We start from the raw sequence: 16800 nt of genomic DNA on the forward strand, positions 1-16800 counted from the left end.
CCCTGGAGTGATGGGATTTAATTGGGCTCCATGAGTCCCTGAAGCAGGCCTGGCTCTGATGCTGACCTGCGCGTTCAATTACCAACACATTTCACCTAAATCCAGCTGAAGAGTCGTTTCTTCTCTCCTTCTAAGTGCTATAACATTAACATAACAACCTGTGGTGAGGATATCATGTCCATGGGAGGAAAGTGATACGTGCTGAATGAACACTTGTAAAATTGAGAGATTAGCTGAATTGAACTGACAATAGCTCTCAGAACTAATAGAAGTTAGAATTTATCTAACCCTCCCTCTCTCTCTCTCTCTCTCTCTCTCTCTCTCTCTCTCTCTCTCTCTGTGTGTGTGTGTGTGTGTGTGTGTGTGTGTGTGTGTGTGTGCACACGCATGCGCGTGGCGTGCACGGGCATGTGCAAGCCAGAAGACAATGTTGGATATTGTTCACCAGCCACATTCACTTTGTGTTTGGTTTGTTGTTGTGGTGGTAGGGGTGGGGTGGGGGGAGGAGGTTGGGGGGAGGGGGGGAGGGTAGGGGGGTGGGGGGGTGGGGATGGCAGTCTCGCTGGACTAGAACTCACCAAGCAGGGTAATCTAGCACAGCATCAAGGCCAGGGGACCCACCTGTCTCCAATTTTCCATTGCTGGGATTACAACCACAAGCCACCACACTGGGTTTTTAAAAGATGAGTTCCTGGAGACAGTGTGAACATCCTCCCCACTGCCCTAACCCCCTGAGGCCTGCAGGTTTCTCTTTAACACAGCAGCGCTCTTTAGCCCACTGCTCCCCCACCCACCAAGGGCTTGTGAAGCCGTGGAGAGAGCGCTCCTGGCTGCTCCTGGCTGCTCCGTGCACACTTGCACCCCTTCTTCTAGCACATCAGAAGTGCACTTTAGGTCTTGAACCTGCAGGCTTATCCCAAACCGTGAAATCACTAAGAAGTAAGTCACCCAGCCAAGTGAATGAGCACAGCTGAGGACGGTGATATTGAGGGAGTGGAAAATAGACTTGCATGGCTTTCTATACTAAGAGGCTGTGACCTGGCATTTTATCTTTTTATGCTCTTGAGAAGAACTATAAATACAAACACATAAACATCTAAACACACACACACACACACACACATATATATATATACTTACCTCTCTTTTTATCATCTACTATATATATTTACTTCTCTTTTTATCATCTATTATCTATCATCTATCTATCTACCTATCTTTCTATCCATCTCTATCTAGATATCATATCTATCATCTCTCTCTCTCCCTTGCTCCCTAACCCCCCCCCCCCCCCCCCGCGCAACCCCTCCCTCCTCTGTAACTGCTGCTACTACAGATTTAGAATGTACAAAAATTAGCTTATAGAATCTAGGAAGGTCAAATTCCTTTGGAAGAGATATTCAAGTTATCTTATACAAGAGAGAAAGGTGAACTCAAAAATTCTAGTGTCTTCCCTGAACTCTGCAGTGGTGCTTATCTATGAAATAAAAAACAATGTGTTGGAAATTCCAAGCATACACTCTTCCTAAAAGAAAATTCAGCAGTTAAAAAATTAAATAAATCACTCGGCATTTAAAAAGTGTTTTTAAATGACATGGAATTCTCTAGAAAACCATTTCTCTGGTGCCTGAAGTCTCCAGCTGCCACACAATTTATATCTCTTTCCTCAGCTCTTTGTTTTTCTGCCATTTTCCCTGAATGTCAAAGTCAATTTAGTGCATTTCACTTTGCTGAATAAATCAGAGGCGAAATCCTTGCTAAAAGTGAAAATTTGATTTGCTAAAAGGAGCTTAGGGCAACTATTAATCAATATATCCAGAGTGTCAAAGCCAAGGCCAGGATAGACACGCACTCATTTGGAGATTGGCTGAGGCAGATGAAGGGGAACACAGGGAAAGTGTACGCAGCCACTCTGGGGAGTGCGAATAAGGTTAGAAAGAGGGTCACCAAGGAACAGAGGGGAGAGTTCCTTCTTCCACTGGGTTCTGTGTACTACACTCAAGATTTTATATGAAAGCGACTTTAGTCAACCACTCACACACACGTGGGTTGCACTAATTATGCCAGATTTTATAGGGCAATTTTCTCACAACGTCTAAACAGGTTACTCTTTTTAACTCTGCAAGTAATTTTGAGAACAACCTAAAAGTCAGAGGTCACATCCCCATGAAGACTAGGGGCCAGGTCCGCAGTGCGGCCATATTGTGAGAAGCCTCAGGGCAACTCCCAGCTATTTCACGCTTCGGAGAGATCGGGGTGTAGTGTAAACCCAACGGCAAGTTCCATCATATCATCCAACAGAGTTTAGTAATCACCCGAACCCCTATAAAAAACCAGAACAGATCTTAGGTCATTGGATCACAGACACCCTGGGTCAGCACAGACCCATTTTCCTGAGCACTGATTGATCTAACTGTGTAAATTGCTCCAACCATTCTGAATTAACACATTTCAAGTGGAAGTTTCAACCAGATCATCCACAATTGAGATCTGTAGAAGCGTTAGCTTGGGCTTCAAAGGGAAACTGCCTCCCTTGGCGTGGAATCAAGGGTTTGCCGTGATGAGGGGTTTTGCTTCTCTGCTTTCTCTGCTTCTTCGAAAGTCCCAGCCCTTTAGCTGCAAGCTCCTCTCGCTCAACGCCCCCTCTCCACACCGTACTGTGAGGCTCTGAGAAGCGTAACTTGGGAGGTATTCATGTTTGTGTGTGTGTTGCAGGGCGGCGCGCGCGCGTGCGCACACACACACACACACACACACACACCACACACACACGCAGTATCTTACATGGGCCTCACTGAATGCTTGCTTATGTGCGAGGAGGGGGAGAAAGGAGGAAGTCAAATATTGACTTAGTGCTAGATAGTGGAGCCATTTTACTGATCTGTTGGTTGATGGACTGGTTTGTGGCTTGGTTGTTTAGGCTGAGTCTCACCTTGTAGCTGAGGCTGGCCTTCAACACAGAGCCATGTTCCTGCCTCAGTTTCTAGAGATCTGGGGACACAGGAATGGCCCACACCCATCTGATCCACCATCTTTAATGTGGTAGAAAGTTGCAGTAAGTCACTTCTGCTTCTCTTTACCATTAAGTGTCAATCAAAGGCATGTGGGACCTCCACAGCCTTGGAAAGGGGAAGGTGTCTGGTCTTTATAACCAAGCTTTAGGGCTTTTCTCAAACAGTCACGTAAGTAGCCAAATGGTGACTGCCATGCCTCATCAGCATATGTGATGTCTAGGGCAAACTATCAATCACGCATCTTGACTTTTATTGATTTAAAATGTGCCATGCATTTCCTTCTCTAACCACTGACCTTCCTTTAACCTTCAGCTTTGTACATTTACAGACAATGTTTAGATTTAGGGTGAATATGTTACACATCCTCCATTTGTTATAAAATATGAGTAGGTGGCCTGGGACAGATGACAAATAAATGGTGTGACACAGATGGAGAGTGGGGAAAAAGGACTCATGGAACCCATTGGCCAAAAATATCATTCGGCTTGAAATACCAGGGGTATTGAGTAATCCCCAGGAAAGCCCAGGCTCCTTGCTCTGCAGTGTGCTCATCTGTAAAGAGGAACACAGAATAAACCGGCAGGGGTGCCGTGAGCATCATAAAAAGCTGGCAAAAGTGCTTTTTATAAAGCAAAGACTATGTAGACCAGGTATGGTTATGGCATGCATGTCTGTAACTCCAGCTGAGGCAGCATCAACTCCAACTTAAGGCCATTCCGAACTACACAGTGAAGCTGTCATTAAAAGGTAAACAAAATCATACACAGATACAGTCATTTTTTTAAACTTAAGCCCATCCAAAAGAATACCAGTGACGAATACATATAGGAAAGTAATAATGACGTAAACCAAGAAGAGAATCATGATATTTATCATATCCATGTGTGTGAATGTGTGTGTATGTGAGTGTGTAAGTATGAGTTAGTGTGTATGAGTATGTGTGAATGTGAGTTAGTGTGTCTGTGTGTGTGAGTGTGTTTGTGAGTATGTGTGGGTGTGTGGGAGTATGTATGAGTGTGTGTTAGTGTGAGTGTGTATGAGTGAGTGTGTGTGTGTTTATATGGACATAAATGTGTGATTTGGGGTAGGTACTTTGTTCCTTGAATCTTAAATTTTCTATAGTACTAAATATAATGCTACGCACAAAGCTGACACTTGAGCACTTAAAATGCATTTAGGGAATTACTATGAACTTATGGTCTAATAATGTGCTATAAGATTACAACCTCATTTTGATTATGAGTATATTATAGCATGGCTATATCTGAGTGGCAAAAACATTTGGAAACATGTAGTAAGTGGCAAAGGTAAAACGGACCAGCGCTCCCGTGAGCAGAGGCACTCAGTATGGTGGCAGAGGGGTGGGCCAGCTGCATGACTTTCCCTGGGGAAATATTTAAAAAACTCTATTCACTTCAGATAGACCCCACCAACATACTAAAGCGAGGATCCAATCACATCTAGAAGTTGTCTGTTGTGGTTGGCATTGGCTGTCAACTTGACATGTTCTAGAATCACCTAGGAGACACACCTCTAGTCATTGAGAGCTTTTCACGTTTCTAGATTGGGTTACCTGTTGTGGGCTGGACCACCTAATGTGGGTAGCATCATCCCAGAGACCAAGGCCCAGGAATAAGCAAAACTGAGTAGGTGAGCTGAGGGTGAGTGCTGATCCCTCCACATTGTAACTATGGATGCACTGTGATCAGCTCTCTCTTGTGATCCGCTCCCCTCCCTTCCCACCACAAGGAACTGCACCCTCAAGCTGGGAGCCAAATGAAACCCTTCCTGCCATGCTTTGGGGGGGATTTGGTCATAGAAGTCAGAAAAGTAACTAATACAGCACGGAAAGTGGATTGTGGGGCTCTGTACAGGATCATGGGTCACAGGTTAGACACAGTAGTGTGAGTGACTCAAAGGCAGGTATATCACTTAAGAGTCACACCTCAGCACGGCTGCCAACACATGAACACTTCATCCAAATAGATCCCTACACAACCTGTAGGCAGCTCTCTCGAAGAGTCTCTTCCACTTGAGTAACTGTTCACTGCTAACATAACATCAAGGAGGGAGCTTGTGAGCCTTTATCTTAAGAAGGCACCTGAGTCTCTGGGTTCTTTGGTTTCCTGTGTCTTATGATGGGAGAGAGCAGGCAACTATCACTTTCTCACATTTATTTAATTGGTGTGTGTATAGGACAGGGGGCAACTGGTGGAAGTTTGTTCTTTCTCTCACATGTGTTCCTTCAAAGATCCAACCCTGGTGGTCAGGCTTGAGGGCAGGTGCCCTTGCACCCATGGGAGCAAATTACTTTTAAACAAGTCTGACAAGGTCATCTCTGGCCTTTCTACAAAGTGGGCAAAAGGTTTAGATGAGCAGACAAAGTGAGAGTGGTGTTTCTAAATGCTGAACAGACCTATATGTGAGATGGCAATTCTTTGCGCGGGAGTCTTTCCCAAGCCATTCAGCGCAGGTGTACAGCATGCCCCGATTACTCTGGCTTCCAGCACCGGGCCATTTTCATGGTTCCCTCTGTGTGCTGAATGCAGGAGTCCCCCCCTCTCATCCCCCATCCCTCCCCCACCTCTATACTAATTGTGAGACCCTGAGGACTATCTTTGGTCACTTACACTTCACTCTCTCCATCCCCATTGCTTGTGGAAGCCAGGAAGGGCTCTTTAGCACCATTCTAATTTATTTTCTCTTCCTTTGTATCTCATCAATATATCAAAATGGCAAGCACATGCATGTGAGCACCTCCACATCACCCTCCTATCCCCTTTTATTTCCAAAAATTTCTACCAAATGAGTGGTTCATAAAGAGGGTGGCACTCTGATGTCTTTCCCCAGCATAGCTCCTCTTTACCAGAGCAAGTCCTTTCCTGGCAGCTGCTGAGCATCAGCGACTTGTCTGTCACCCAGCAAAGGCCATGAAACCCTGCCGTGGCCTGCCTATGACCCCCATCTTATGCAGGCTACTTTCAGGGGATGGCAATCTCTTCTCCAGTCTAAGGGTACCCCAATAGTTATATGGTGTCCCTCACCCAGTATGCCTCCCCATACAATGTGGACAAAGACAACTCTCCTAGGTCCCTCTGCCCCATGGCACAGCTTCTGTTCCATGGCTTATCACACACAGCAAGGGGCACACCACTGTCACTGAGACAAAAGTGTCCCACGCTGCATGGGCAAAGGGAGGCATATGTGGATTGGACCTATAGATATTCCCAACCCAGGTAGCTCAGCTTCAGTTCTGTGTTTGACCCATCTCAAGGATAATACACTTGTTCCTTCCCCAAATTCATCTTAGGTTCTGTCAATTATTAGCAAGGCATCAATTATGCTGTGTGACTTTTCATGGGGAAACATAAAGAAATGTCTAGGGGACTAATCATACACAATAATAATAATAATAATAATAACAACAACAATAATAACAACAACAATAACAACAACAACAATAACAACAACAATAATAACAACAACAATAATAATAATAATAATAATAATAATAATAATAATAATAAATCTAGTCAAATCTAGCCTGGGGAACCAACAAGTTTATTCAGAGCATGAGTGACAGCTTGCCTATAGGAACACAGATGACTCAAAGCCAATTGTTTTGACTCATGAAGGAACTTCCATAGGCTCCCCTGCACACTTTGCAAGCCGCTGACCACTGTGCACATGGTCTCAGGGAAGGACCTTGTGAGTCTTGTTATTTGTTAAGCTCTCTGGCTCTTACACACTTGGCTAGCTGACGGGGCCGTAGGAACGACCCTTGGATCTCCGTGATGGAAGTTATAATTCAGAGGAGACAGCTGAGCAGCAGTTCATACTCAAGGCACTTGCAAGAGAAGACAGGCCCTTGTGGGTTCCCGTAACAGACAGTGGCTTGTCGCTTGAGATTGATCTGCTTAGGGATACCTCACTGCCCCTTTGCTGATCTGCATTTCAATTTCAGCATGGGCAGCTACAGAAAACAGAGGATTCTTGGGTGACGCTTCAGTTCCTGTCTTTCACCTACTGGGTCCTCACAGGCCCCAAAACTTAACAGTTTCTAAAGGTTGCCCCAGATTGATGACATCACTTAGACAATAGTAGGCCTTGTTTGTCTGGGGATGAGCGGTAATGCCCACACTGTGACCTCTTAGCTAAGAAATTCTTCCCTTGTTTATCAGAATAGAGGTTTGTTGAATGACTTCTATAAATACTGATTTTGGGGGTCCTTCGGATTTAAGGCACTGAAAGGATCATGTGTAAGCAATACTTCACAAATAAAATTGAATCGCAGATATTTTATATTTAGGTGACACTTTAGAGTATATGGATTAATTATATATAGATTCACAATTTCCATGTGTATTTTTCTCATTGCTTTCCACAATATAATTAATAGTGCAATTAAATGATATAAAATATTCTCAGCTCCAGCTCATAGTCTCTGATTTTATTTTCATTAGCTTTTAGCCAACAAGTAAAAATTGATACAAGTAGCTAGTGTGTTAAACAATTTCTAAATACCTAATAATTGATTAGCCTTTTAACTTAGCCTTATTCACTGCCAAGGCTTTGAGTCTACATTTAACTCTTACCCAGTTACCTAAAAGAGTCACATAAACAAATACTGAATTACTTATTTAAGCTTGCCTTAGTTCATTCATAAACCATAGCCACAAGCAAACTCCGTTATGGGGTAAAGTAAAACCAATGAATCAAGAAACATTTATCAAGTTTTACTGATACAAAAATCAAAATAAACACAACTTACATATGGCGTGGGCCATTCTCCATCAACCAGGGCCTGCTCCTTATGTATCAAGTTACATCCCATACTTCCCACAGCGAGACTTACTTTGTATTAGAAATGAGCCTCACTCCTAGGACCACTACATCTGCCATTGTTTCTGTGCCTTCATGTGCATCTCACTTGTGGGTAGTGCACACTGAAGAGGGGAGGAAGAGATAGGAGTGTTGCTATGGGTTTGAGGTCAGCCTGGGGCGCAGAGTAAGACCCGAACCGGCCAAGGTGAAGGGAGATTTTGTCTCAAAAGGGTAGAATACGGTGTGGGGGAATTTAACTAACAATGTTAAGGAAGGAATACTGCAAATGTAAAACCTCAGCATTAAAGCATACTCTTAAAAATTGATCTGTACAGAAAATTTATTTGAACAATAACTGTAATTCCAAACAGTGCCACTGGGAACCAATGTTCAAACATTCTTGATTATTTTGTAAATGTGTGAGTGAGAGAGAGAGAGAGAGAGAGAGAGAGAGAGAGAGAGAGAGAGAGGGAGAAAGAAAGAGAGAGAGAGAGAGAGAGAGAGAGAGAGAGAGAGAGAGAGAGTGCGTATGCATGTATACAGATACACACAGGCACACACACATATATGCTCTTTGGAGAGTTACATAATCAAATCAAACTCTATAAAGTAAGAGAACTCTAGAAAACCCTGTCAGAAAACAGCTTTTGCTATAGCCCATAACTGAATATTTTATTTAAAGGATTAGCAGACACGGGAAATGCTGGCTAGTGTAGCTTTCTAGTTTTTACAGGAAGAAACACACTTAAAAATCATCTTATCATCACTATGCTCTCCAGTGCGGCCTGTTCTTAGGGCTTTGACAGCCTTGACTTGGCTGAAGGAGAGTTGTGGGGTTCTTTCCGTTTTTGTCTGATGTCATCATTACATCCGACACTACTTTATGATGTGATGAAGTGGGTTGGTGGCATGGTTCAGTGGTTAAGAAGACTGGTTACTCTTGCAGAGGCCCCACCCATGTTCACTTTCCAGCACCCACCCATACTGGCCAGTTCACAAACACCTGTAACTCTACATCCAGGGGATCCAGTGCCCTCTTCTGGCCTCCGTGGAAACTGCATGCATGTAGTGGGAACTAACTTATGCAGGCACATACATACATAAATAAAAAATAAACAAATCCTTTTTAAAAAAGAATGTGACTAGGGTGTTCCCAACATTGAGCAAAGCCTTCCTTTGTGAACCATAATCTGCTTGTCTTGTAAAACATGTGCCACTCAGGCAGAGCGGGGAGCACGGGTCAGTTGGAGAGCATAGCTTAACGTGAGCAAGGTTCAGCTTCGAGCCCCTCTGCTGCAAAATGGAGACAGGATGGCCTGAAAGTCTGCCATATTTTCATCTAAATTACACCCATTTACTTCAGTGTTCAAACACTTTCCTTTTCTTTTAAAGTAGCCGGCCGGCCGACAGGATCCGTAAATTTACTCAAGCCACTCACATAGGTCAGTAATATGGACTGTGGCTTTTTAAGTGCCACCCGCTAAGCTCATGCTGTGTTTTGCTAAGGAAATTCCAGGACATAATAATATTCTAATCAGCCTCAAAGAACAATCACAGATTTGCCTGTTGGGCTGATAATCGTCTTATCACACCCTGTGAAACCAAGCTCCACTGTCTGAGGAGCCTCCTCCATTACTTGGCAGCCTGCTCTAAAAAAACGCCAACAATGGAGAAAGACTGAAGTGGAGTGTGCAGAACCTCCATATCTACATAAAAGAGATTAGAGGCGACAGCGTTCCATTTTACAGCTCAATCATATTGTGTTAGCATGCGCTTATCCGAGCGCGGACGAAATTGAAAGAGAAATAAAAAAGAGCCAGGCAGATAGGAAGCAGAAAAGCAAGGCATGAGCAATTTCCAAGGGTATAAAGGGATGCTAATGGCAGGGCCTGTCATTCTTAAAAAGGGCTATTAGGACACCATCATCTGTTCTTGTGCCCTGATGCTCCTCCAGCTAAAGTCAAGCGTTTTCTGAAGCCCTTGTGGTCCTTTTTTTCCCCCCTTCTTCTATAGATAAGCGTGGTCATGTTTCATAACAGCTCATGTCCCATTCATGTGATTTATTAGCGCAAGTCAACTAATTCTATTTACTGATAAAACCCCTCGCTCCCTATATGTTTTTGTTCAGCCTTTTCTTTGGTAGAATTCTTCACTTTTCTTGAGCCTGAAGCAAGCATGCTAGTGTGTATTTGGAGCAGGGCAGAAGGGGAGTTGGCCTGCTGCAAAGCTTCAACCATGCCAGTGGATGTGTGAGTGTGCAAACTAACAACAGAGTGCGGACCGCAAAGGCTTGACTCGTGTGTGTGTGTGTGTGTGTGTGTGTGTGTGTGTGTGTGTGTGTGTGTGTTCACACATGCACACATGTGGGTGCATGTATGTAAGTTCACTTTACTTTTGCATTAAGTGTTACATAAAAATGTTGTAAAGTTAAAACCAAAGGGGAGTTTCAGTTCGCTTCTGACTGTAATTTGACTCCAGACTCACTTAGTAAGACTGGTTCCCTATAGAGAACACAATTTTATTTTTATCAAGGTGGGCATGTGACTTTACATCCTTATGCTGTCTTTGCTTTTACGTCCCCATGCCATGTTCCAGGTGACTATGTGTGGTTCTCGGATGCCCTTGAACTCAGGCATGCTTTGATACCACAGGGCTTCCTGCATCATTCTCAAAATCATCAAGGCATGAATATTGTTTTTAAAAAAACAGAAACACAAAAAAATTTCAGTGAATCCTTGTTTTTCGAATTCCCTTCTGAGAAGCTAAGGTTCTCTTTGTAATCATTTAAAATACTCTCTGGGCATTAGGAGAATGCTAGCCTTGAGGCACCAGGTGTCAGTGTCCTCCATTTGCTATGGAGAGAGAGAGAGTAATGTCAGCCCCCACCAATTCTAAGCCCCGGCTTATGACTGAGCACATAATTGCTCATTGTTTCCAGCACTGGAAATGGTGCTACTCAGAGTTATTTAAAGTTACTGTTTTCACAGAAGTCACCCAGCCCGTGACTCCGGCATGCCTCTTTGTAAGCCCCATCCTCCCCTCAAATGCACAATCGGGACTGCAAATTCACCTCTGACCTTTCCTAACCACAGGGCTTGAGAGGAGTTTTGTTTTTTTGTGGGTGTTTTGTTTTGTTTTGTTCTGTTTTATAGCTGGTTTTTACTGTGACAATTCCAGGTGGCATCAAAATATTGCCTTAATAAATTTCTTCACTTTGGGAAAATTGAGCAAAGCTCACTGAAATGATAGGCGATGTAACACCATGGTGACAGGATTCACACACTGCTGTTTGTTTGTTTGTTTGTTTGTTTGTGGTAGGAGACAGGAGTCCAGAGGCCAATGCCGAGTATTTTCCTCTATTGCTCCCCACATTATTTTTGAAGACAGAGTCTCACAGAACCTGCAGTTATTGTCTGTCATCTTAAGGTAGTATCAGAGGACATTTGTGTTTTTAGGGGTGCTACTGGCAAGTAGTCAGTAGATGATAAGGATGCTATCAAGCATATTATACTGAAAAGCCACATTACACGGAAAAGCCAGATACAACAGAATTTTCTAGAATCAAGTATTAGAAGTGCCAAGATGAGAAGCCCTGCGTTGGAATAACTATATTTAAATACATATATGTGCGTATGCATATAGGTGTAACAATTAAATGCATATAGGTGTAATAATGAAAAAGGGGCTATTAAGGTAAGAGTGGGGAGCGCGGGAAGAGTTTGAGGGACAATAGCTTGGCAGGGCTAGGGGTAAAGTAACACAATTCTACTCATATTAAGAACATATTAAAATAGCAAAAATGTGTATAAAGTTATAAACATATGGAATAATAGCATACCACATTAGTGATCTATCCTGAGTGTCTAAAAATGTGTCTATACACGTTGAAAATATGTTAGTTTTGTTTTTCTCTACTTTAACACACCTAGCAATAGCACTTCTTTCCCAAGAAGTTTTCATTTGTCATCCAGACACGTATGTCACCTGGCTTTTCTCACTGTGACAGGCTTTCATCCTACAGTCGAGGCAAATCCTCCTGCCTCAGCCTCCCAAATGCTAGGATCACCGCACCTAGCCTTCTGATTCTTTTAAAATTCCTCCTCTGAACACCTTTTTATACCATCCATATAAGTGTGATTACAATCGAAATGCAGCAACATATATCCCCAGAGACACACAGTGTTCTTTTAGATATGGTTGTACTTGTGTGGGTGTTTCCCAAAGCGTGCGTTCAAGTTACCTATTTAACTAGTTCTGACTTAATTTGGAGAGCTTTATTAGCAAACAGTGTAAGACAAAGTAGCCGGTATAATACAGAGCGATGTTTAAATTAGTTTACAATTTGCTTGGTCTCATCTAGAACTGCCCTGAACAAAGCTATTCAGAAATGTCAGCTGTGTCCCTAACCACTGTAACAAATTGTTGCCTGAACGCTGCACACCTAATGACTTCAAATTAGCTTCACTGCGATACTGCCTGACAGTTCGTTACGACTGTTAGCGACATGGCTGGCGTATCATGACCAATAAATTGGTTTCAGTGTGGGCTGGGAAAGGGACTTCCATCAATTTGATTAAAGAAATTACTGTAGCTTCAAAGCATAAAGACAAACTAGTTTAAGGAGACAGAAATAAGTTAACCGTGCTTGCCAGAAAAACATTTCTTGTCAGTTGAAAACTTCTTTATAAACTATTTGAAAACCAAAGTCAAAAGCAATAAAAATGAACTCAGATACAATACTAACATTCAAAATATGTGGTATAGTTTTTGCTATTATAGAATGGGTCAAGAAGAAAGACCAACTTAAAACAGCATATGTAAGAAAATCTACCATCTTAGTCTAGTATTTCATTTTGTAGATAAGTTCATCATAAATACCTAACAGCTAAGTAAAATTGGTGATCATAAAGAGAAAGTCAATGTAAACATTTATGATAAAGAACAAAACGGATGATTTTTACAAGGAAAAGGGTACATTAGCCTACTACTGAAATTTATTATTATTATTATTATTATTATTATTATTATTATTATTATTATTATGTTTTTAAAGACAGAGTTTCTCTGTGTAGACTTAGAAAATAATATTTTAAAGTAAAAAAACTATAGAATTCTTTCTTCAGAAAAATATAAAAATCTTTAATATAATTAAGAAATGATTTTATGCATTGTATGCTTTTTACGATGGTGGCAAATAGTGCCCTCAAATAGAAAATGTAAGATGGACAGAGTTCCAGATGGTGCATAAATATGATGGCCATCACTGTGTACGAGTTAGCGCTCTGAATGAAGACTACTGATACCGAATTAAATAGAAACAACAGAAGAAATAGTTAAGAAATAATCTCACAAGAAAAATGTAAATTTCCCTCCTATAAGACCCACAAGCCTGGAGGCACCTGCAACCTTTGTGCTTCTTTTGCGTTTTCAGAGAACTTACCTGGAATATGCTTTGCCCATCCAATGATAACCACCAACTCTCGGTCAGCCAAGTCACAGAGTGTCGTGAGGGCTTTGATGTCACTGTCGGGGACGGTGGGGTCAGGCATGGCATAGATCTTCTCTGGTTCAGCCACCAACAAATGCGAGACGATCTTGTTATCTGTGGGGTCAGAGCAGAGCACTAGATGAAGACTAACATAATCACCCATGTTTATAAACCCTAAGGTATTTTGTGGTTTGAAAACTAATTGTAGCAGCCTACTAGAAAACACTCGCCCCCCCATCTCCCCATCCCCGCCCTGGATCCTGGTTCACTCCGTGTGCTTTGAGTAGTGCTTTGGAAAATTCTTAGCAAGAAAGAACTCACTGTTCAAGACAGAGAGCATCCCTTTCTTTGCCTGGCTCTCTTAAAGGAAGAACTGGTCCTGCTGTGAACATTTTTATAGCAAACAGGTAAGAGAAGCTAGATGCTTCTTGGGTTTGCTCTCTGATTAAGTGGGATCTGGGGAAGCAGATTAAATAGCACACAACACTTTCAGAATATAAGCCCAGCGGAAAGCTTTGAATTATGGTCTAATGCAGAAAGCAAAGACCCACGAAGCCCATAGTCTTAATAGGCACGAAAGTCATTAATTGTTTTAATTCCTTTAAAGAAGAGCCAAAGGTCAGAACCCTTCTGCCAGGATGAATTACTGACTATATAACTCTATCTCCTTGGGATGCATTAAATAGGAGCTGCCCTCCTTTTCCCCTGTCCCCGTCTACCAAACCAACCCTCCAAATACAGCTAATATCTGTGCCCATAAAAACGACCCTGCTTATACGATACAGTATTTCCTCCTCCGAGCACCTTATTCTTTAATCTTCTACTTTCATCTGTTGTCCCCAGTTTATTCTCTGCTTCAGATTTATCTGTCTGAAATTTGTGATCTATGCTTTTGAAATCTTCATAAAGTCAACACTAGAGACAAATGGAAAGCGTCTCATCGGATGTGTTATACTGCTCAGGGGCATGTGCGGGTTTATGGAGGGGCCGTAAAGTCTGCCTAACAGAATGATTTTTCTCGTTGGCCTGATTTTCAATTTCTTGATGTAGCTTTAGATGTGATGCTTTCTTCTATGTGAGGAGACACAAATGGATAAAAAATCAATTCATATATTTAAGAGTCCTAGGTAATACCTTTCCAGAAAATCAGGGGTCTAAGGGGAAGTTATGTGGACAGACCCAAAGTTTCAAGTGTGTTTGCTATGGATTTGCCTGTCGCTCTGTTTTTAACTCCTTCAACTCCAAATGACACCTGGCATTCTTTGGTAACAAATAGACTAATGGAAGGCATATCTAGCACTTTTTATGAAAAAAAAAATGTATGTATGCATGTATGCATTTGACTCTCCGAAATTTTCATACAATGTACTTTAATTATTTAATTATTTAATCCAGCCCCCACTCTTCCATCTAACACTTCCAAGATCCTCTCCTCCCCTCCCCATACAGCATCGTATTCTCCTTTTCTCATTTTTAATAAACCCCAGAATCCCGTTTGTGCTACCTGTATGCTTACAGGTGTGGGGTCACCCACTCAGCAGTGGGGTAGGCCTACCAGGAGCCCTACTTAAAGTTACTCTCTCTCCTAGAAAAGCTCCCAACTGTCAAGAGTTCCCAGTGAGGCCCCCCTCAATGCTCGAATGCTATCTAGCTTGATTTTTGTTCAGGAATTGTATAGGCAACCCTGAAGTTGTATTTTAAAATGCACTGACATGGACATATGAACTATATTTATTTGAAATAGTTATCAGTCCTTGACATTAATATTAGTATTTAGGTAGAGAGATTTCCAAATGCCACACTTTCTAGGAAAAAGTTAACTAATGATGCTAGAGGTTCCCGTTTAGCTTATATAACTGGAAAGGAGTGACTTTTTTATTCTATACACCGTGGTGGGAATACCTTGCCTTTCTGGATAAGCTGAAGGAGGTTTTGATTTTTTTGTTCCTCTGAAGATGTTAGATCTCAGGACTGGAAGAATATGCATCAATCTAGGGCACAAGAGTGTCACCAAAGGAAATCATGATTCTAGATTTTATTGTTTCACACAAGGGAAAACAGGCAACCTGTTTTATCCAAGTCATGCTCCTTGACTTGCAGGTCAGAGTGATTTGGCAAAAGCCTGAACATCTCCATCCTTCAGCAAATAGAATAGCCAACAGCACTGTTTCCGGGTAAGTCTTATTTAATGTTTCCCTAATTAGAATCAATACAACCCAATTTTCATTCTTGGGCCTTTGTAGTACATAAACAACCAGCAAGAGGTGCAAAAAAAATCTCCCTTGGTCATCTTCTCTGCAGAGCCTGTGGCATCCCCTGATGCCTATCCAACAGGATCTGAAAATTAAGTTTTATAAATGTTTGTTACAAAAACACACTAATTGGATGGACTAAGGAAAATTAACACAACGGCCTTTTGGTAATGAGTAACGATTCATTAGGAGCTCTCTTTATCTCAGACGAACGGAGCGCCCTGCAATTGCTGTAATCTTCTTAGAGGTACTTGGCAAGCCACTTCCCGATTCTTCAGGTTTACACAGAAAACGATAGATGTCCCTGTATTGTGTTGATTTACAAATAGCCTGGTGATAATTTTTTTTTCCTTCTGTAGAGGAAATTATCAATGATTTTGGTCAATGTGTGCTTAAGGTAAATGATAAATGGGCAATCCAAATATTATTGACTCAAAAAATACTTACCCTCAAAAATGAAATTAAGCATTAGTGTTCATTACATTTTATTGTAGTATCAGAAAGTTTTTTTTATTATAATGTGGAAAATCTGCTTAATGCACTCCTAGATCGTATCTGTAGAATGCCAAACTGTTTCCCAGGCTGAGGAGGAGGTGCCAGATTGGACAATTGAAAGGATAATCAACATAATGTTTTCTGGAAAGGCAAAAGGAAACTATGCCATATGTTCACTTACGGTTTAATTTCATGTAAAATGGGCTGCTTTTCCTTTAACACAGTTAAAATGTCCTCTCATTTACAGTTCAGGCTCTGCTTTATTTATTTAACAGAGTCCCAGGTGCTGGCACGGATGGATGGATGGTGCCCAGCACCGACTCCTCCTGGGGTATGTGAATTGGAGGTGGGCCCTTCCTTTTCCTTGATGGCAGGTCAAACCAGCCTCGCCTCCTGAACCACTGCAGAAGCAAGAGTGTGTCTTCTATGGCAAGACCAGCTATGTGCAAGCATTCTTTCCACTGAAGCACCTCTCAGGGCCTCTTGTGAATGCCAGGCATAAACATCTAGCTTGCAGCTTGGCGGCACTCTAGCTATTAACTGATTTCTCAGAAAATGGGATACAGTTATTGCCACAATCTACATTCCAGCCCCTTTTAGTTAATGACAAAGAGAATGGGGTTTGCGTTTTAGCTATGCACCAGCCATCCTTTCAAATTGCAACCTGGCATCATAAAATCATGGGCTCTTTAAAAACAATTTATAACACCCATAAGGGCACCTGAGA

The 16800-nt window shown here is 42.0% G+C and overlaps 1 protein-coding gene across 14 annotated transcripts in view; it reads right to left on the minus strand.

Moving 5' to 3' along the window:
- Positions 1-16800, minus strand: part of ESRRG (estrogen related receptor gamma) — a 604250-nt gene that overhangs the window by 44281 nt on the left and 543169 nt on the right. For all 14 annotated transcript variants that reach the window (XM_084773293.1, XM_084773294.1, XM_084773292.1 and 11 more), the window contains one exon: positions 13279-13440. In XM_084773293.1, coding sequence (XP_084629419.1) covers positions 13279-13440 — 162 coding nt within the window. The remainder of the gene's footprint in view (positions 1-13278; positions 13441-16800) is intronic.

This window comes from Acomys minous (assembly GCF_964271855.1).
Source record: "Acomys minous genome assembly, chromosome: 1".
NCBI lineage: Eukaryota > Metazoa > Chordata > Mammalia > Rodentia > Muridae > Acomys > Acomys minous.